The 22190-nt window shown below is 49.8% G+C and overlaps 1 protein-coding gene across 1 annotated transcript in view; it reads right to left on the bottom strand.

The window, feature by feature from the left end:
- The window catches only part of RAB40C (RAB40C, member RAS oncogene family), a 37998-nt gene extending 17033 nt beyond the window's left edge, over nucleotides 1-20965 (bottom strand). The window contains exons 1-2 of the mRNA XM_005150666.3: nucleotides 20879-20965; nucleotides 20373-20666 (exon numbers count right to left, since the gene is read on the bottom strand). Coding sequence (XP_005150723.2) covers nucleotides 20373-20526 — 154 coding nt within the window. The 5' untranslated portion in view covers nucleotides 20527-20666; nucleotides 20879-20965. The remainder of the gene's footprint in view (nucleotides 1-20372; nucleotides 20667-20878) is intronic.
- Nucleotides 20966-22190: the final 1225 nt, after the last annotated feature.

Genomic DNA, 22190 nt, shown 5'->3' with positions numbered 1-22190 from the left:
AGGACTTGAGCTGTAGGAGATCTGCAGCAGTATCCAATGGGACAGTGTTAAATTGCAGACTTTGGTGTTTTTTTCTTTTTGGGGGGAAGGGAGGCTATGTGAGCCAATCAACAATTTAGAAGCACAACATCAAAACTAGTCTGCAGAGCCATCATCTCAACAAACATCACTGCCTGAAAGAGTCCAAGGACATTCTGGGAGGTGGGAGAACTAAGCCCGTGCTGTTTCTTCACAGAATCCCAGACTGGTTTGTGTTGGAAGGGACCTCAAAGCTCATCCAGTTCCAAGGCCCTGCCACGGGCAGGGACACCTTCCACCAGACCAGGTTGCTCCAAGCCCCATCCAACCTGGCCTTGAACACTGCCAGGGATGGGGCAGCCACAGCTTCTCTGGGCACCCTGTGCCAGTGCCTCAGCACCCTCACAGGGAAGAGCTTCTGCCTAAGAGCTCATCTCAGTCTCCCCTCAGTCAGGTTAAAGCCATTCCTCCTTGTCCTGTCCCTACAGGCCCTTGTCCAAAGCCCCTCTCCAGCTTTCCTGTAGCCCCTTTAGGCACTGGGAGCTGCTCTAAGGTCTCCTTATAACCAAGAGAAGGCTCTGGAGAGACCTTAGAGCAGCTCCCAGTGCCTAAAGAGGCCAAGCCCAGCTCTCCAGAGCAGAGGTTCTTGCAAGCAGCTCTTGGTTGGGTATCTTACAGTCAATCAACACAGAAAGCATTCCCATTCATCATGGCTAAGAAGGCAATGGGACAATGGCTTCTCATAGAGCCACAGTACCAGAGTAGCACCAGACCCTCCAAACCACAGCAGAAGCTGCGCTGACAAGCAGCTCTTTTGCACAAGGCGTTCCCAACATCTTTGGCTAAGCAAAGAGTTTGTTACAAACTGCGAGCAACCTCTCATCTCCTTCCTTAAAATCTAGGCTCAGAAATGGCCACAGAGCACCAGAGTCCAGGAAAAGCATCTTCTCTGCAAGCTCCAGTTAAGAACCTCCAAAAGCATTGCAGTTGCTTAAACAAAGCAATGTGCACCATCACTGCACACCCACTAAAGGATAAACTCATTTAGAATCATCTTTAATAAAGCAGAGCTGCTCCACTCTGATTAGATCAACCCTAATTTTTCCTCTTGCCAACTGATATAAAAGTTTGAATCCTTAATGAAAACCCACAGTTGCATTACAACCTGCACTTCCCTGTTCCTGGAAGGAGAATACTGCCGTGATAACAAAACATACACATTTGTCAATAAAGCAAACAGATTTTTCTGAGTCATCACCAGGAGCTTCCTGTTAGTGAAACACAAATTAGATTTTAGCCTTCACAGGGTGCTATAAAAGACAATAAAGATAATTACCTTAATTTCCAACTATTTCTAGGGCTTTAGCACAGAAAATAGACAGTTTATGTTTTATCTTCCTCCAGAGACAAATGAATGATCTGTATTTATTTGCAGGAGGATATAAACCTACCTCATCCCCCGGGATGGGGAACAGCAGTGGGAGCAAGCCTGCACTGCAAGCAGGAGGGAGCATTCACACATCTCCCCCTCCAGTTCCAGAGCCAGGATCATTTCCCAGCACAGGCTGCTAGGGAAGCAGCTAACTGAGCCCACTGCCCTGTTTCAGATGCAAGACTATCCTCCAGGCAAAACTGTCCCCCTCTGGGGAGAACTTCTGCTAAGAGCTCATCTCAGTCTCCCCTCTGTCAGGTTAAAGCCATTCCTGCTTGTCCTGTCCCCACAGGCCCTTGTCCAAAGCCCCTCTCCAGGTTTCTTGGAGCCCCTTTAGGCAGTTGAGCTGCTCTAAAGTCTCCCCTTAAGGAGCCTTCTCTTGTCCAGGCTGAACAAGCCCAGCTCTCTCAGCCTGGCTCCAGAGCAGAGCTGCTCCAGCCCTCGCAGCATCTCCATGGCCTCCTCTGGACTCTCTCCAACAGCTCCACATCCCACTTGTGCTGTTGCTCCAGAGCTGGATCAGGACTGCAGGGGGGTCTTCCCAGAGCGCAGAGGACGGGGGGAATGCCCTCCGTCGACCTGCTGCTCATGCTCTGGGGATGCAACCCAGCACATGGGGGGTTCTGGGCTCAAGCAGATGCTGCTAGCTTCTATCTCTTAAATGCCTTCATTAGGCTGGGCAGTGAGCATGGCACCTATAACCCCATTGGGAACAGTGCTTCCCCATCGCAAATACACAGTTCAGTCACCATAGCAGTGCTTTAAATGCTCGTTTTTTCCACGCCCATCTGAAACTACACCACATACAGAGCAAATCTGTTGCTTGGGCATGACAATACACCATGACCTATGCAAGCAACCAGCAGAAAAACTTTCTGACCTCCTACTCAACTGCACCTCACTCCAAAGACACCCAGAGAAAATAAAGAGGCACAGCAGAAGGCCTTAATGTCCTTCACAGTGATGTTTATGTTCACAAGAGTAGGTGTGTGAGCTGGAGGAAGCAGGAGGTGCATGGCTGGGGACAGAGGGCCACAGCAGACACTACAAGCCACCACTGCACAGCATGACAGTGCTGGCAGAATGAGCCCTGGCTGTGCTGCACCCTGGCTGCGCCTCTGCCTCCTCACTTCAAGCAGCCCAGATACCATTAAAGGGAAGTTTGTAACATTTCATATCTGTAGTTTCCTCTGTGGTTTCTCCCACCTGAGCAGCACCTCTGCTTGCTGGCAGCACAGCTCATTGCGAGACTGACATTCATTCTCTGCCAGGAAGTGCCTTGATCCCCCAGAAGAGATGTGCTGCTACAAACCCCATGCGATGCTCTTGGGGCACAGGCAGCACCAATAAAGCAGTCAGTGGTCAACAGCAGCTACATCCACAGCCTTGCCTGGACCCTGGGGCATGCAGCACTGCAGGGAAAACAAACAGGCTTAATCATAGGCTCATATAATAGTTAGGGTTGGAAAGGACCTTAAGATCATCTGGTTCCAACCACCTTGCCATGGGCGGGGACACCTCACATTAAACCGTGTCACTCAAGGCTTCATCCAACCTGGCCTTGAACACTGCCAGGAATGGAGCATTCACAACCTCCCTGGGCAACCCATTCCAGTGCCTCACCACCCTAATAGTAAAGAACTTCCTCCTTAAATCCAATCTAAACTTTGCCCTGTTTAAGTTTTAACCTGTTACCCCTTGTCCTGTCACTACAGTCCCTAGTGAAGAGTCCATGCCCAGCACCCTTATAGGCCCCCTTCATGGAAGAGCTGCTATGAGGTCTCCATGCAGCCTTCTCTTCTCCAGGCTGAACAGCCCCAACTTTCTCAGCCTGTCTTCATACAGGAGGTGCTCCAGTCCCCTGATCATCCTCGTGGCCCTCCTCTGGACTTGTTCCAACAGTTCCATGTCCTTTTTATGTTGAGGACACCAGAACTGCACACAATACTCCAAGTGAGGTCTCACGAGAGCAGAGTAGAGGGGCAGGATCATCTCCTTCGACCTGCTGGTCACGCTCCTTTTGATGCAGCCCAGGATACGGTTGGCTTTCTGGGCTGTGAGCCGAAAGCTTACTTTATATCAACCATCTCTTTCCTAGCATGATGCAACAAAACGAATGAGGCCTGGAAAACAAGCCTGGGCCGTTCTCTCAGGTAGAACATTCCAGCAAAACTCTGCTTGTTTTCCAGCCCTGCTTTAGACTCCTACTCAAGCTGATGCCATCTCAAGCCCATGTCTCGACCTGGCACAGGGTGCTCTGCAAAGGGATCTGCTGTCACTGAGCCTGATGTCAGACACCCGATTCCCCTCTGCAGAGCCAGGTTTCACACTCCGGGGCAACACTCCATGGAATTCCAAACCTTTATTTATTTTGCCAGTTACAAACCTAACTAAGCAAGCAAGCCATTTTCCCATGGGAATCCAGAGAATGTGTTATAGGAAACTCCGACTTCTTCCAAATTACTCACGGGGAGCACATCACACTTGCATCATTGTGAGGTGTAAAACCCCAAACCCAACCTTAGCTTGGTTAGAACTTTCACCCAAACATTACACCTGATGTGACCAGGAAAAGTAAAACTGCTTCAAAAGAAAGGCCCATTTCCTTCCAGCACTCAGCACCACTGTGCATCAGGCTATCAGTCTCCCTCCCTATCAGGATCTTGTGGCTCTGCCTAGCCCCCAAACTGCAGCTGCATGAGCAGCAGCACAGAAACACAACAGAGGAGGCCAAGTGGCATTAGGAAAGGGAGAAAGCCAAGGGAGATACATACTTCATGCTACTCATGGGCTCTCCCTTTAAACAGATTAGTATCTCAACAAAATGGCTTTAAATAGCTCAAATTAACAAGGCTCTATCAATATTTACTACTGTAAGCACGGGAGCTTCTTGGCTTTGTGTAGGTCTTTGTTCTAGAGAAAAGGAGACAACTTTGCAGTTGCCAGGCCTCAGAATACTCTGGCCTAATACCTGGGCAGGGACAGAAGGGCCACCTCCCCTCAAAAAGGCTGATTTGAGCAAAACCTTACAGCAGTAAGGGCACTATGAGGTTTTTTTCCTCCTTCAGCCTTCTAGTATCTGGGTTGGAGAGCTTCCAGCTCTCAGTGTGATGCTACAGCCAATACTACATTCTGAGTTATTGGACAAGATCAAGTGTCCTCCTCTGGAGATGCTCTAATGATGTAACACTTCACTGCACCTACACAGATACCAAAAGGTAAAACTATGGCTCATACCACGACAGAGGAATGAAGGGACTCACCCCACATTAAAAGCAGGTTTTTCCTGCAACCTTCCTTGAAGGCTGGGCTGCAGCAGCAACACCTCCAGTTTGCTGCTGCAGAGCCTTTTAGAAGAACATAGTTTACTCCCAATATGGGGCAGAAGAGATGCCAGGTGATGCTCAAAAATCTCTTCCCAAAGCAAAAGCCTCTTTCAACTCCTGACTGAAACACTGCTAGAGTTTTAAGACAAGCTCACTGTCCTGCCCAGAGATACTCCACTTACCATTTAGAACCATTTACAGTTCGTGTGAATCAGCCTGGCCAAAGATGCTTTTGCCACCTCATTTCTTTACTGAGTTTTGTGCTTGCGGGAGCTCAAAATCCACCACCTCACTTTCTGTTAGTCCACCCACAACAAAACCCAATGCATGTTATTTGAACTTCGTTCAAAATATCAGCAGTTCCTCCAGCTCACAGACATGGTCTGGATAAGCCACCTCAGCCTTCATAAAAAACATAAATTAAACTGGGCTTCAGTAATTTATAATCCAAAGAAGTCAACCAACCCATTTGCAAAGCAATGTATAAGGTCAACAGGCACAACTTGAGGTGTACAATGGTGACGAGCCAAGGACAATCCTTCACTAATTCATTATATAAATAAGAAAATAAGATAACTCAAGCCAATTTACCTATCTGCTTTTTGGCAGTTTGTTCTTTTATCTATAGACACAATCACGCCAGAGTGGCTGCAACTCTTGTAACATCAATGGCATTTGAGCCCTCAGAGAAGGGCTGATGAGTGATGTGCCTGATCTGTTGCCACTGCAGCAGTGACAGACCTTCATTTGTGACTATCATTAGTACAACCAAAGCCACCATAGCACAACTATCTAACTGAAAATGCTGGATTTTCCCCCAAAGAACCTCCAGCCTCTTCTGATTTCCTAACGATCATCAGCTCTGCTGGGTCCAGAAAAAGGACTAGAACTTCTTACAAGGTACTCCTAAAAGGTCTTCTTAAAGGTTTGCCAAATTGACCAGTAACTGCTGGAAGAGGGAGAGCACAAGGCTGGAATGAAATATAATAATAGAAAATACACATAAAATCTTTAACTTGCTGAGTTTTCACAGTGAATGCAATGCTAATGCTAAGCTGCTATGAGGAGCTGGAGGTGCTCTGCCTTGCATTCAAGAGATCCTCAGGAGAAAGTGATGCAGGGCTCTGTGAGCAGCTAGCAAATAGCCTGCCTTTAAACTGTGCAGTTAGTTATGATTATAAACCATGCAAGTATCAAACAAACTAGTTTTTCTAACTGGGAACATCTTCCAGTCAGCATGGTGGACTTCAAAGACAAACTGTGATGAAGTTGTAACCAAGTGTTGTGGCGATCCTTAGTTAACACAGAAGGAAGAATTAGAAGCCAGAACCATCCAGTGTGCAGCTGGTCTCAAATGGTCGTTTTCACTGCCACAGAAGGAGAAAAATACCATGAAACACTTTAGAGTGGGTCAATGGATTATAAGTAATTTTGTTTCTGCCCTTTTGCAAAAAGAACACATTAAGAATTAATCTCCAGTGAAGCTTAGAATGGGTTGCCCAGAGAAGCTGTGGCTGCCCCATCCCTGGCAGTGTTCAAGCCCAGGCTTGGAGCAACCTGCTTTAGTGGAAGGTGTCCCTGATTGTGGCAGGGGGCTGGATCTGGGTGAGCTTCAAGGTCTCTTCTAACCCAAACCATTCTGGGATTCTGTGATTCTCAGCGGCAGGGCTGCAAGAGCTGTGACTGAGCAGAGATGGGTAAATTTAATAGAAAACCTTTCTAAGCAGTTCAGACAGTGCTGTGGATGCCAACGGGAACACTGCAACCAACTGCGACAGTTTTGGAGAATGTAAACTATGGATGAGAGCCCTATCACCTGCCTGGTGGTCCCTTACCAGCCAGCCTCAGGAGAAATCGGGGCAGGGTGTTCCCTCCTCAGAGCCCCTCTCGCAGGGTGGCAGAGCCTGCCTGGACATCACTCAGGCTCCCCAGCCTGCCATGGCCCCTCAATGCATCACTGGGGATGTGCAGGCAAGCGTGTTATCAAGGTGGCTTGTGTGTGTGTAACATGTGAGCTGCTCAAAGTCCATCCCTCTCCCTCCAAAGGACTTGTGCAAACTTTCCAGCTGGACTAAAAGAAGAAAACCCAGCTCCTTAACCTGTGCACAACCCAGCACAGTGACTGCTTCTGCCTGTACAACCAGCTCCCCAGCTGGAGCCCTTCTGTGCTCTAGTAAATTCAGCCTAAAGCTGTAAGTGCAGGAATTCATTTATCCCAAATGCCAGCAATAGGCAAGCAGTGTGCAAAGATGAGTGCTGATTCCCCCAAGTCCCCGGGTGCCACAGATGTTAACTTGACCTTCCTCAGCCATGACTCACATGGCTGGGTTTTAAAAGGAAAGTGTTGCCCCTGTGTGCACACCTGCTTTGGAAAGCTGGAGTGACTGCAGGGTGTGATGCACACAGGGAGGGTGGCCAGCAGTGGCACCAGAGGCAAATTGAACCTGGCCAGTGCTGTCACAGGGGCAAGTTAATGAAGAAAACTGACAGTAGTTTCCTATGGGGCAGCAGAACTGTCCCACATGTGACAGCTGAGAGCCCAATGGGCTGGAGCGTCACAGTTTCACCAAAAAGAAGTGAGTGGGGATGAGGCCATCCCTGCTGAGTGCGAAAGAAGCAACAACCAGCCAAGTCACACAGACTCAGAGAATCCCAGACTGGTTTGGGTTGCAAGGGACCTTAATCTTCCAAGCCCCTGCCACGGGCAGGGACACCTTCCACCAGACCAGGTTGCTCCAAGCCCCATCCAACCTGGCCTTGAACACTGCCAGGGATGGGGCAGCCACAACTTCTCTGGGCACCCTGTGCCAGCGCCTCAGCACCCTCACAGGGAAGAGCTGCCTGAGAGCTCATCTCAGTCTCCCCTCTGTCAGGTTAAAGCCATTCCCCCTTGGCCTGTCCTTACTGGCCATTGTCAAATTGTCCTTGTAAAAAAAAAAATTGATTAATTTAAGATACAGGCACTGGTATCTGTACGTAGAAGATGCCATCAGAGCACTACCTCCCACTGCAGCTCCTACTATATAACTTAGAAGTTATTTTCTCCATCATCTGTAAATGATACTAAATAGCTCAGAAAACATGTAGTATGCTCACACAAACATCAGCTGATGACAAAAGCAAACTCAAGCTACTTACACAGGGACTGATGAAGTCATCTGACCTTAAAAAGTGTGGACAGCAGCACATGAACAGCAGTGATTTAGCTCAGAGCTGGAAGCTAAGGAAAAATCCCTTCCAAACAAAACATGAGCTCATCACTTTGAATCATTCATTCAATTACCTGCTCTTTAGATAGACAAACAACAAGTTACCTCCATCTACAACAGGGTCAACAAAACGCATGCTTTCAAACAAAGGTGGGTTCAGCCTGGCACTGTGCCTTTTGCTGTTAATGTTTATCTTGGCAGTTTCACTTTTTTGTTCAGGGTGATGAAAGTTTCCCAAGCAGCATTGCTGCAAAATAGCCCCCGCTCCTGCCTGCAGAGCTGGGACTCAAGGTCAGAAATCCCATGTTTTTCCCACTGTACTCCTGTCCTGTGCTGTAACTGAGCCTTGGGAACAGGATCAGGAGGTCTTGGTTCTTACCAGGCACGTAAGACACCAGTGCTGCTCTTGCAGGGTGCTGGCTGGGGGACAGGGGAGACAGAAGCTATCTGCTGAAGCCTTCATCACCTCCTGCCCACAGCAGCAAACACAAAACCTGCTCATGCTGCTCAGCTCAAAGGGAGGTAATGAGGAGCTTCCAGCTATTTAACTGTGCAGCAGATGAGTTGGAGCTGGTCTGAAGCGAGTAGTCCAGCCCCATGCACACAGTCAGGAGCCTACATCCCCACATGAAGCACATCATGAGAGCTCCTGCCAACTCCAGGGAGCTGCTGCAGCACTTGGAAGCTCTGCACAATACATCCAACATGCTGCCAAGCTCTTCATCCAGTGACAGATGTAGACACAGAGAGAACAAATGCCTTTCCATGATGTGAACTTACCAAAACGTGTAGATTTTCTCAAAAAAAAAAACATTCTCCAACTTTTCCTCTACCTACTTGCACCCTACGTGAGCAGCAGGTCAAGGGAGGGGATTCTCCCCCTCTGCTGCACTCTGTGGAGACCCTCCCTGCAGTCCTGATCCAGCTCTGGGGCAACAGCACAAGAGGGATGTGGAGCTGCTGGAGCAAGTCCAAGGGAGGCCATGGAGATACTGTGAGGGCTGGAGCAGCTCTGCTCTGGAGCCAGGCTGAGAGAGCTGGGCTTGTTCAGCCTGGACAAGAGAAGGCTCCTTAAGGGGAGACCTTAGAGCAGCTCCAGTGCCTAAAGGGGCTCCAAGAAACCTGGAGAGGGGCTTTGGACAAGGGCCTGTAGGGACAGGACAAGGGGGAATGGCTATAACCTGACAGAGGGGAGGATTGAGATGAGCTCTTAGGCAGAAGATTATTCTCTGTAAGGGTGGTGAGTCCCTGCCCATGGCAGATGCTTGGAACTGGATGAGCTTTAATGTCCCTTCCAACACAAACCAGGGTGGGATTCTCTAAGTAGAATGTATGAAGCTATTCACAATCACCTTATTGAAAATGCTTTTGATTTAGACCGGTAGCCTGTCACAAAAAAACTTCTTGCATCAGCTTGTTCCCAAGACATCTTGATCCAGAACTGAGGGCTCATAGGTAGGGATCTCAGACAAATAAATTGCTTGCTTGGTTTTGTAACCAGCCAAAAGCAAAACGCTTATTCAGAGACCTTTAGGAATCCCAGATTTGCAGAATTCCCTTGTCCACTGCCTGCCCCACAGCCTAGCAGCGTTTCGGCAGCTACATGGTGCTCACACAGAGGAACTCTGTTCTGCACCCATTTAAGGATGACAACAGCATTCAAAGCCAGTATCAAATCTGTTCCTAAAGCTCAAACAATTTCAGCAGACACCCATGAAGCCACAGAAACAGTCAAATGTCAGTACAGAATGGGGGATGTTAAGTGGATTTGTGCTTTAGAAGAAAATCAAGAATGATTTTATGCACACAAGTGAGAACAAACAAAGGAGTTTCTTCATACTTCACAGTTCAGATCTCCATAAAAACTATACAGCTGCATGCAGAAACAAAGACAGCCTGTGAGGAAAATCAGAGGGCACCATAACAATTTTTGTTGCTGGATCACCATAAAAACAGTGACATACACTTGGAGAGAGAAAAATAAAGCAACACTTGAAAAAAAAAAAAGAAAAAAAAATCCAAGTATGTGATTCTATGATATTTCAGACAAAGAGTGGTTTGGGTTGTAAGGGACATTAAAGTCCCTCAAGCACCACCCCCCTGCCATGGGCAGAGACACCTGGATGGTTCCAACCCCTGTCCATCCTGGCCTTGAACACTGCCAGGGATGGGGCAGCCACAGCTTCTCTGGGTACCCTGTGCCAGTCCCTCAGCACCCTCACAGGGAAGAGCTTCTGCCTAAGAGCTCATCTCAGTCTCCCCTCTGTCAGGTTAAAGCCATTCTCCTTGGCCTGTCCCTATATGTCCATCAATACCCTGGCCTTGCAGCTGTCAATCCTCCACATTTACACTTTTGAACACTGTGCAGGTTAATACATGTGGAACATTGCTCTGTGAGCATCAGATCTTCATCGCATCATCACTGAAGCCTTCTCTGGTGCACATCAGCTTGGGATCCTGCAGAGGCTCACGATACACATGGCAGCAGTCTCCCATCAGTGGGACACCCATCCTCTGCCCCTCCTGCCATCCACACCCACTGCTCAAGGCCACTTGGCATCTCCAGGTTTTACCATTTCAAGGGCGACATTGGAACACAGTGGCCAGAAACGATGGAGTTGCCTCCAGACATCCAAACACTCTGAACAAAGGCTGCAGCACTTCAGCTGGGTGTAGATGGGTTAAGCACCACCAGCATGGGTACTTTGAGAGTTCCTGGAGAACCTACGGGGACACCACTCAGCATGAATCTCACTGGCTCTTGAATTTGGTCTCACTGCACCGACCACAAGCCCCATGTCTGAAACAAACCTCTCCACACTGGAAGTACCAGGATGACGCTAAACACTGGTTTCCATTTTGGTGTACTGTTTTCAGTAAGAACACCACATCTCCATGGCCTGACCAACAATATAGTGCTGCCTCCACTCAACAGTCCCTCCTTGCCCATAAAGGATCTGCTGGCAGAGCGAGCACAGCTGCATGAAGCGTGCTGGCTCACAACAGCCCAAAATCATGTTTGGAAACCCTCCACTCACCTCCAGATGAAATTGGAGCTTCCCATGTCATATAGAATCAAGAAGGTTGGAAAAGACCTTTAAGATTGTCAAGTCCAACCATTCCCCAGCACTGCCAAGGCTACCACTAAACCATGTCACTGAGGGCCTCATCTACACGGTTTGCTGAACACTTTCAGGGATGGTGACTCCACCACTGCCCTGGGCAGCCTGTTCCAATGCCTGACCACCCTTCGGGGAAGGAATTGTTCCTAATATCCAGTCTAAACCTCCCATGATGCAGCTTGAGGCTATTGCCTCTTGTCCCGTCACTTATTCCTTGAGAGAAGAGACCAGCCACCTCCTGGCTCCATCCTCCTTTCAGGTAGTTATAAAGGTAGCTTAATTCCTCTCCTCCTCCTGCCCTAGATCTGTTGCAGTGCAAAGATCTCACCCCAGCTACCCTGAAGCACAACTGTTGCTGATACCAGGAGGAAGGCAGCATTAATAATCTTTAAAATAGGACAAAAGCACTGAATTTTAACCTTGTAATACAGATGACGTCTACAAGAACACCAGGTTGTGTCAAAGTAAGGGGACATTTCTCAGCAAACACGTTTGCTAGCGTAGCAGCAGCACAGATTGATGGCTTGGCTTTGTGAGTGAAGATTCGGGAAGGGCTTTAACCACACTTACTAGAAGCATGGTGACCAAGGGCATGTGGGATATGCAAATCTGGTTTGAAAAGGGTGCTCAGGCAATCAGGGAGTGTCCGACCAGGAATGTCATCTCCTGAGAAATCTCGAGCTACCCATGTGCTGGTCCGCCCGCATGCAAGGTTGGATCTGCAGCTTCCCATGCACCGGGTCACCTACCAACTGATCCTCACCTGTCCATATCGACCAGCGAGAGCAAGCCCTTCCAGCCTGCGCAGAGGAGTTTTTAGGTGAGGTGCAGCTTGCGCAGAACTGGCCCCATCCTTTACACCTGAGGTTTAACTGCCAGGCCTAATGAGCTAGGATGGTGACAGCAAAGTCTGCAGGTCGTAGGTTTGGTGAGAGTGTCCTTCTCTTAGATGGCAGACCATACAAGGCTAGACGAGCTCCATCAGCCTGGGTTTGAAGATAGGAGTTTTCCTTCTCCTATGTTCTGAGCAAGAATGTCATTTCCTGGGTCAATCTCAAGTGACCACTAACACGAGCCCACCGAGGCACCGGCGGTGCTGCGGTATCACTATGTCTAGGTAGGATTCTGACTTGGAGGGGTTCAGTCATAAGCCTGCAGATGGGAGCCTCGCACCAGTGGCTCCTCAGCCAAGCATGTGCACCAGGGGTCTGAACCTGCGGTTCCTCTTGTACTGAGCAGGATTACTATTGCAACAACACATCATCAGTTGGGTAAAACTAACCTGTCTCAAGATCCTTCTGTCTGTTTGGGTTTTAAGCAGGAGGTGTCAGAAAAGTTACCACAGGGATAACTGGCTTGTGGCGGCCAAGCGTTCATAGCGACATCACTTTTTGATCCTTTGATGTCGGCTCTTCCTATCATTGTGAAGCAGAATTCACCAAGCGCTGGATTGTCCACCCACTAACAGAGAACATGAGCTGGGATTAGACTGCTGCAAGCAGCACAGATACAGCTCTGGGGTCAGGTAAGATCAACCCTGCTGCATTTCACCTCCTTGTGCTGCAGCAGAGAGACTTGCACACTGTGTCCTTAAGGATTTTATCATCAATTACTTAAGCAGTTTGAGAAGATAAGAAAAATAACAGCTCTTGGGACAATGGAAGATTTAAGTAACAGGTCAGACAATATAGTGTTTTAGTTGGTTGAGGTTTTCATCTAGTAGGTCTGTTGTCCACTCAGCCCCCAGAACCGCAGACCAAAGGGACTATAGCCCATGCTGTTATAACCGGCACAGAAGGAAACAGAACAGAGGGTAGTTTTTGTGTACAGGCCTATGTGTGTGCGTGTGCGCAGAGAGCAATCACCTGCAAAGAAAGGAAAGCGATCTGATAAAACCCCCAAAAAGGCCCTGGAGCTCAGAAACTGGGCTGGGAAATAAGTTATAAAGGCATCACTAAAGAAAAAGTAGAAAAAAAAAAAGGAGAGAGAATATACCAGAGATGCACAGCACCTCTCTTAGATCTTAGGCAGAAGTTCTTCCCTGTGAGGGTGCCCAGAGAAGCTGTGGCTGCCCCATCCCTGGCAGTGCTCAAGGCCAGGTTGGACGGGGCTTGGAGCAACCTGGTCTGGGGGAAGGTGTCCCGGTCCATGGCAGAGGCTTGGAACTGGATGAGCTTTAAGATCCCTTCCAACTGAAACCATGCCCTGATTCTCCAGTTCTATTAAGCTGCCAGTTATGTGCAGCCTTTCAGTGTTCCCTTCTGCCTGCCTCTTCCCTAACCTCTAATGGTTTAAACAGCAACTATTTTGTTTGAATCACTTGAGGATTTTTGTCCAGATTTGATGCTGATAATGTAATGGCTGCAGCACAGCACAGCACACACAGGACATCAATCACTTCAGGGGCTGTATTCAGAGGAGAACAGTTGTCAAAGGTTTAAAATGATAAATATTGGCTGGCTTCCCAGTGAGGTGATGGAAATGAGACAAAGAGGACATAGAAAAGAGGAAGACAATCTAAAAAGCTCTGACTATGTAAAAACACTATGAGCAAACAGAGGCTCTATAGGAAGAAACAATCTTGGAGCTGATGTTGCAACCTTACTATTACTACAGCTTCTGCAGAAGCAAACAGATCTCTTTAATGGAGCCCTTGCCCTAAGCCACACCCTCTACATCTTTCAGGTGAGTCCCAACTCACAGCAAAGTGTTTTGCTAAAAGGGAGCTAAAGATTTTCACATGGGAGCTTCCTTCCTTCTCCTCCTCTCTCTCTGCAATCAAATAGAAACCAGTATGACATAATGCTTGTATGGCTGCTCCTTCCAAGCTGAGCCTGGGCTGCCAGAGGAAGGTGAGGGACAAAGGGAAAAAAAATGAGACTTGAGAAAGGAAGGGTGTAAACCTCAGCTCCAAAACCACAGCTATTTTTGAATGCATCAGGAAGATGCTCTGCTCCTGCAAGAGAGGGAGGCTGGAAAACAGGAACAGCTGGAAACAAAAGCTGAAGGAGATGGGGCATCATGCGCTTTCGTGCGCAGCTTATAGACTGAAACAGCCAAACACAAACCCCCCTGCAAGCAAGAGGAGAGCACAGTGCCACCATGGGCTCTGGGCACAGCAAAACCCACTTGCTTCTTTAAAGTAAATACACAGACAAACTTCTAATCCCAGTTACTAAGAACACTCTACCCCTATCAGATTGGTAGTGCTCAGATCACATCACTTCTGTGCACACAGAAACTCATCAACAGCCATGTAACAGCAAAGCTTTTATACAGAGGGTTAGAGGTGGCAAGAGTTGCCCCATGTCATCGAGAACCTTGCAGGATGAGTCCCCAGCTTTAGAAACACACACAAACCCCACAACAATCCTGTGTGCACAACAACCTGTGGTGCTCTGCAGCCTTAATCCTGACTTGAGAGAGTGCTGGAGACATTGAAACCTGCTGGGCACTGAGCTCAGGGCTGGTGCTTGTTTTGATGGGGACTTGGCTGGTTGGTTTGCTTTGATTTGGGGGTTGTTTTAAGTCTAAGCCATGGCTCATTAGTCCCACATCAAGCAGAGATGGAGGTTCAACATCCTATGTTTGTGAATATTTTTCACACAAGGGATATGTAGTAAGCAATGGAGAAATCAGAGATGCTGGTGTTGGTTCTGAGCCAAAGGCTGCTCTGAGGAGATCAGGTTTGCATCCCTGATGCCAGGGAAGTGAATATCCCTGAAGGACACTGATGCCAGTGCTGGCAGATGGGGAATGGCTGCAACAACCACTCTCCACACTGCAAGCCATCAAAAGAGATTTCTAGCAGCCCACCAGCAGCATGGTGCAGCTAGAGCATTTCCCACAGATGAATCTGACAGCCACCACATGGATGTGACGGCAAGGCTGCACTTGTAACACATTGCCTCCATCCCCCTGCATCAGGGCACTAAACCCTCAAAACAAAACATTATTCCAATTAATAGTCATGCCACAAAACAAACAGCAGCTTCCACTGCATACAGCATCCCAAATCCCAGCCCAGCTGGATGGTGAGTGTCTATCCCCATCAGGGACAATGCTGCTTAGGCTGCCACATGGCCAGGAGAGGACAGGAGGCTGCAGCAAAGCAAAGCAGCAGCAGGATCAATGGTTCCCTCCCCACTGATGCCAAAGAGAGCCCTGATACTGCAGCAATGCCAGGATGAGCGCTCAGCTACAATCCTAAACCTGTGCTCAGAATCTGTAGCTCATGTATCCAATCCCAGAAGGTACCACCACATCAGTGCTGGCCCTGCCTGAGGTTTTACTGTATATGGGTGCACCCTGCAACTGTTTTTTGCATGCTCAAGAAGGGGAGGTTAGATGCTGCCAGGGATTGAGAGAGGTCCTGTCTTTACAAAGCTGCAGAGCTTTAAAGCTGACCTGCTCAGCCACATACTTTGTTAAGGCTTGCGAAAAGCAGTTAGCAGCAGTGTAGTAGCACCTCCAGATAAACAGGCAGCAAGCACCGGGGCTGCGGATGAGAAGCAAGAGACCAGCTTCCCTGGTCAGTCCAGGAAACTTGAAGCTTGGAGAAGCATCCCCTCATACACCATCCATCTCTGTCTGCCTTTGCTGTGGTACACATGATCTCCAGGTTGGCCAGTAACTAACTTGAAGACTGTAACAAAGCAAAGCAGAGCAGTTTTACAGGTGATGTTTCTGGATATGCACTGCGGACTGAGAGCATTACAGGACATACCCAGAGAGTAGCTGCTGTAAAGAAAGACCCGGAAGGGACAGCTTGGGGACCTACAGATTTACACAGCTGCACAAAAACAACTAGAGGGAAGAGAGAGCCAAAGATGTGGGTCACTCAAATAAAAACCTGGTAATTAAACAGCAGTCATGAGGTCCCCAGGCAAAGAGCACTGGCTGGGAGGGTCCCGAGCACCTCCATGCACTGTGCAGTGTCTTCAGCTTATCTTCATTAACACTGTCTCTCCTTGTTCTCCTACCCAGGGAAAGGAGCACAGAGCCACACTGCCCCAGAATCTTCTCCCTACCCAGACACTGAGCCATGTCCGGCTCACCCTTCTGCCTGAAATTCCTCCCACTGAAAGCTGAATTCCTCCCACTTTCAGCTACAGAAGACAAGCTTCTGGGGAAGACCCAGTTCATATCTGGACCATAAAACCTATTGGTAACTGTTGCAAATGAGCATCCAGTTGCCTTTTTCCTAACATTTTCATTTGGATAGCAGTGAGATAACAGAACACCTAAGGATGGTGCTCAAATAAAGGCTGAGGGATGGAGTCGAGATAAGGCACCAGGGTCACTGCATTAGGGCTGGTCACAGCACCAAACCTGCTGCAGGACAATGCTTTTGCTTTAGCTTTCACACCCTCTTTGAAAGGCTATCAGAGTGCAGGCAGAATGCTTCATCCACATCACTTTCTCAATACAAGCTGAGGACAGGGAAAAACAAAAAAAAGAATCCATCTCCCTTTTAATCAAAGCCATCTGCTCAGAAACATGCTCTACTCTTTCCCTACGACACATTTCCCCTTTCCTATGGGAACAGCAGCAGGTGAGGGGGAAGGCTACTGCAGAAAGAGCCCTCCATCATGTGAGAATGGAGGGCATCACATTCATGTCTGCATGGTGAGACCAGCCCTGGCCTTGTCCCTGGTGCACGTGGGGCACCACAAGGAGCCTCTCCTGACTCACCCTGTGCTGATGTGGCCCCAGCAAGACAACAAACCAGCCAGGCAAGAACATTTCAGCACAGGAATAACTAGATATTCCAGAGTGGATGTATAACACAGGAGTGACAAAGCCACAGGCCCTTCAGGTGAGGGAAAGCCTTGTTTGCCTTTTGAAGAATATACACCACCCCTACTTTCACACGCAGCTCCACCACATCTCAATGTCCAAAACCACCCCAAGACACTCCTGTCCTGCTTCAGTGCTCGGGGAAGGATAAGGACAAACCCCAAGCAGGCAATTTAAGCACCAAAGTGAGAAGTGATCTGTGTAGTTGACTCATATGTGTGGCTCAAGGCACACAGGTTTGCTTTAGACAGCTGTAATACTGTGGCTCACAGCACAGGGGCCAGAGCCTGTACCTTGGGTGAGGGAGCAAACGCCCAGTGGAGAGGATTCCCCCTGCATTCAGGGGAACTGCAGGAATTTTGGTTCCAGGGTGAGGTCCTTCAACTATCAAGGGCAGCAGCGGTACTCCAAGAATGGCACCCAGTCTCCACAACCACAGATTTGGGGAGTGGGGGGAAAGCTGGGAAGAAGGACAACACTGGGAGTCCAGAAGAACTTTCATGTTCTCCCAAAAGAACATGTTTTCACCAATATGCAAGTACTGAGGCTTAATGCAGGACCTTTTGTGGATGGCCACAAAAAAAGCAACGTCTAATGCAACTCCTGGGGTGGGAGGTGACACTATGCAGGCAAGGGGCACAAACAACACTACTTGCCCTTCACAGGGAACAGACTTGGTCTGATGCACCTGGAGACTGATATATTTGGCAACTTCAGCATGAACTAGTAGGAAACACTGGACCTCAAATTCCTCCTCAAAAATGCAGAAGTTACGCATCCAGTGCCCTTGCAGCTCAGGGGCAGCAATAGTTACAGGCATCACTCACACCTCTTCCTGTAGAGGCCATTGGCATCCAGGCAGTAACAACCACCCACACTTACATGAACCAGATTTATTTCTAACAGCAGTTAAATAAAGGACACTGCTATGGTTTTATACACAATAGGAACTCTGGTGTCTAATTTAAGATGTGCCGGATTTAGAACAAGGTGCCAAGCTGGAAGGCTGTGCTGAGAAGTGATGCTTCTACTCAGGGATCCTGAGTGAGGATGGACAGAAGCAACTACAATGCTTGAAGACAGACACAGCTCATACTGTATCCAAGGCTTTCAGATACTGGACACAAGCAAGCAGAGGCTGCGGCTGCTTATAGCTCACGGAAGCAGCCCTGATGGAAAGCGTGAAAAGAGGCTTTCTTGTCTCTTGGTTACCCTTGTTCCAACACTCAGAAAACCAGGGAGAAGAGAAGAATTCTACTAACACTTTTCTAGAGGCCAGGTGGGCAGCAGAAGAGCAGCAGCAAAAACACAGCTTCATTTACAGAGCTTCACTTTTAAAGGTATTCCTGCCCAGAGCTGAAGGGACAATCCATTTCACACTGCACTTCAATAACCTGTGTCAAAACAGTGTAAGTGGCCAACACAGTAAAAGCAGCAGACTAACAAGACAGAGAAGGTACAACAGCTTTAGCCCTGCCCATCAGAGATCTGAGCTTGACAGGAGATGTCCCAAGCCCAAGATCAACCCAAAGCATACCCCATTTCACCCTGATAATGGCCAGTTCTGTCTTCTGGACAGATCAAATATGCAGTAGAAGATGTAACCCTTGTTTCAAATTGGGATGTGGGGTCTGGGAGGGGATGAGGAAGAGGACGACGTACAAGTAAAGAATTTACAGAAAGAGCGTCTACATTACATCCCACCATTGTAGCTTTGGGACAGCACATGTAAGAAAGGAGGCCAGGCACTAGCTGTTCACAAAATCCAAGTGTCCTCATGTCAGGGGATGGTACCTGTCAGGGCAGAGTGGAAGCATGCTGCATGTCAGTACACACATCCCAACTGCGCCAGGCAGGGAGTTTGATTGCCAAGGCTGTCAGGAATAGCAGCACTGGCAGATTCACTCAGATTTCAAAGGTACTCCATCTGATCATCCAAAAGGTGTGCAGTTTTACGGAAACAACAGAAGCAGAGAATATCAGAGCATGTATCACTGTGAAAAAACAGTGTGTGATCCAGTTCTCTTGATTAGGGACGGGTTCAATTGCCCACAGAACATGAGGGAAGGCTCTGAAAATATCTGTTCATTGAGACTTTTTCTTCCAGAAAGAAGATGGTGTTCTGCTGCTATAAAGTAGCAGATGCAGAAACAAAGCTGTTATAATACTGGTAAAAGTCACCGCTGCCTGGATTTATGTATCTAGCAAAAAACCCATCACACACTCCTTTTGCAATCCTACTTATTACCCTGCTTCAAAACAGCAGGGTAATACCATTTATATCAGAAGACAATTCCAACTTTAGCACTCCAAACAACACCTTTACACTCTCTATCCCCTTCTGCATGGTTAAATGCTAACCACAGGGAGCAGTTCTACAGCTCCCAGATGAGGCAGGTTCTTCAGAGACACAAACTCTCTTCAGGGAAGCTTTTAAAGCAACAAGCATCTCCTCGAAGGCAAACCACACCAGCTCAGCCAGACACCCAAGGAGATGAATGATACCACAACCTGCCAGTTCCAGAATCTGCTGTTCTCATTTCACAAGCAGCTTGAATTCTGAGTCACCACCTCCCTGTAAACCTCACTGGAGCAGGTGCTCACTTGCATCAGCTCCTATAAAGCTGGTAGTAGCTCTGAGGAGCGAGCACACAGCCAAGAGCCAAGCCACACACTCCTTTGCACTCTAAATTCAGCCAGCTTCAATGCAGCACACCAAGAAGCACCCAATGCCCTCAGATTCCTGCTTACAAGCAAAACTAAGCACCACCTGCTCCAGCCCCAAGGTTGATACAGTAATAATGCAGGGTCTAAACTGGATCAGTGCTGTCAAGCCCTTTGGGATGCTATTTTGCACGGAAGCAGAAGAGGAAAGGATGACAGATTGAAAACTACCTCAGGACCTGCACCCTACCAGGCCGTGTCATGCTTTAACTGCGGTGAGAGGATGCAGGAAATAGCACAGCGCCGCTCCTTGGCTCTTAATTATGGTCTTGTGACACTGTAGTTAATGGTCTGTCATGGGCTCCATTAGGAACCTTGATGTTTGCAGGAGGCGGACCAAACAGAGCCAGCTTCCAAGCGAGAGCAGCTCTGGCCTGGAAACGGCCCACGTTCTTTTGTTACAGACCCTGCTTCCTCCAGTACAGCTCAGTCCTTGCGTTCACCCCCGGGGACTCAGCTCTGCTATGCATGAGAGTGCTCAGGCCTTAGAGAGGGTCCAGCTGTGCTGCGGGATCCCCACATCCAGGGGACATTAGACACTGTCCATTAGACACTGTCCCCTCTCTCGCCAAATTCTCCTGTGGATCTTTAGGATTTTAAGGAACAGTCGTGGCCTCCTCGCTGCCTAAGCCCTGAGAAACCAAACTCTGCTTCCAGGTAATAACAAACCAACAAAGGGAAAAGCAAAACAACCGTTCGGGCCACAACGCTGCGGCCGCCCCCATCCCCCGCTCCCCGTTACCGTTGCTGTAGGCATAGGGGGACTCGGAGGCGCCGTCCTGCAAGCTCTCCAGGATCTCCCCCTTGCCCACGTCGCTGTCCCCCACCAGCAGGAACTTGAGGAGGTAATCGTAGCTCTTCACCGGGCTGCCCTGGGTGCCCATCCTCCCTCTCATCGGCAGGGAGGCCCGATCCGCATCCTCCGCCTCCCGCCGGGCTGAGGGAACGGGGGACGCCGCCGGGGCCTCTCCCCCCGCTGCCGCTCACAGCCGGCGCCGCTCGCCGCGCATCTTCCGCCGAGGGCCGAGCTGGGGACCTGCGGCGGGAGGAGCAGGAGGAAGAAGAAGAAGAGGAGGAGGAGGGAGCAGCCGGCCCCGCAGCTCCTCAGCGCCCCCGCCGCTGACAAAGCCCCCGCTCCCGCCCGCACAATGAGCCACCGCCCCGCCAGGCCCCACGGCCCGAGACCGCCCCGCCGCCGCCGCCCGACCGGCCTGACTGACCGACCAACGGACTGAGCGATGGACCCACCTCACGGCCGAACCGGGCCGCACCACCACCACCACCTCACCACAGCCTCCAGCGCGCAGCACCCGCTCGGGCCGGAGCAGACACGACACAAACCCAACCTCCCACCCGGCGACCGCCACTTGTATAGGCTCAGCCGCTCGTCCGTCAAAGCCGGTCCCGCCTTGAGGGGCGGGGCTGCGTGGCGGGGCCGGCAGAGGGATGGGCGGTGGCGCTGCAGACTACAAGTCCCGGCGTACCTTGCGCGGGGCTGCCGGGGCGGAGGGGGCAGGAGGGCACAGCAGGGCACAGCGAGTCTGGAGGGCTCGGGGGTGGTGGGGGACGGTGCCGTATGGGAGGTACCGGGGAGGGGGGGCTCAGGTGTAGGGGACATCCGGGACTGGAGGGGGATCCGGGAATGGGGGTCATACAGATGGGTGGGCATTTGAGGGTGGGGGAGCGGAAATCTGTGGGGGCATCCAGATGTGGGGAAGGCATCCAGGATTGGGCGGCACCCAGGACTGGAGGGAATCCAAGTGTCTTGCCTGATGTCTCCACATCCCGCCTGTCTCATCCTCCTGCTGTGCTCCCTGGCCCCTGCTCTTCTTCAAGTTCAGAAGCAATGAGAGTTCTTGCTTTTCGAAAACTAACTGCCTTCCAAACGCATCTTTTCCTGCATGGCTCATCCACTGTCCTCCCTTGGGGATCACTCTGTCAACAGTCCTTGGGCTCATGGATAGCTTCCATCACTGACCCTGCCAAAATTCCCCCAAAAGTGGGGCTGGCAAAGGGGAATCTAAAATGGGCTGAAGTGGCATGGACCAAGCCCAGGCAATGGCAGCCAGAAAAGCCCGACTGGCCACACCACACTGCTCAGGCAGCCAAGGGTCCCGCCACCCTCCAGGTGACAGATTGGCAATGTGCAGTGCTGGGGACCAGGCAGTGATGAATGCATCAGTCCTCAGCCAGCTGAGACACAAGCTCTGAGCACCCCATGGGGTGTCAGGACCCTGCCATCTCTGGCTCTGGGGACAAGGGACCCTCCTGCACTACAGTGAGCTGCATCTAGCAAGGCTGGGGGTGATGATCTGAGCCACTTTGGTGCTCCATCTCCTCTCCTGTCGCCTGAGGGCTCATCTGCTGCCTCGGGGCCTCAAGGTGTGAACTCCTCTGGTTTTCATGAGGTGTTTGTATCCCCACAGGTAAGGGGATCCATGCTCAGTGCTGCCCAGTTTGGTTTGTCCGCATGGCAGGGACTGAGCACAGCCCTCCCTGTCATCCCATCCTGCATCTCAAGGAGCCCAGCTGACCCGGGTAAGAGGAAATAGCAGAAAAA

Source organism: Melopsittacus undulatus, chromosome 8 (assembly GCF_012275295.1).
Source record: "Melopsittacus undulatus isolate bMelUnd1 chromosome 8, bMelUnd1.mat.Z, whole genome shotgun sequence".
Classification (NCBI taxonomy): Eukaryota; Metazoa; Chordata; class Aves; order Psittaciformes; family Psittaculidae; genus Melopsittacus; species Melopsittacus undulatus.
The sequence above is the reverse complement of the archived record's forward strand: the minus strand, read 5'-3'. Positions and strand labels throughout refer to the sequence as shown.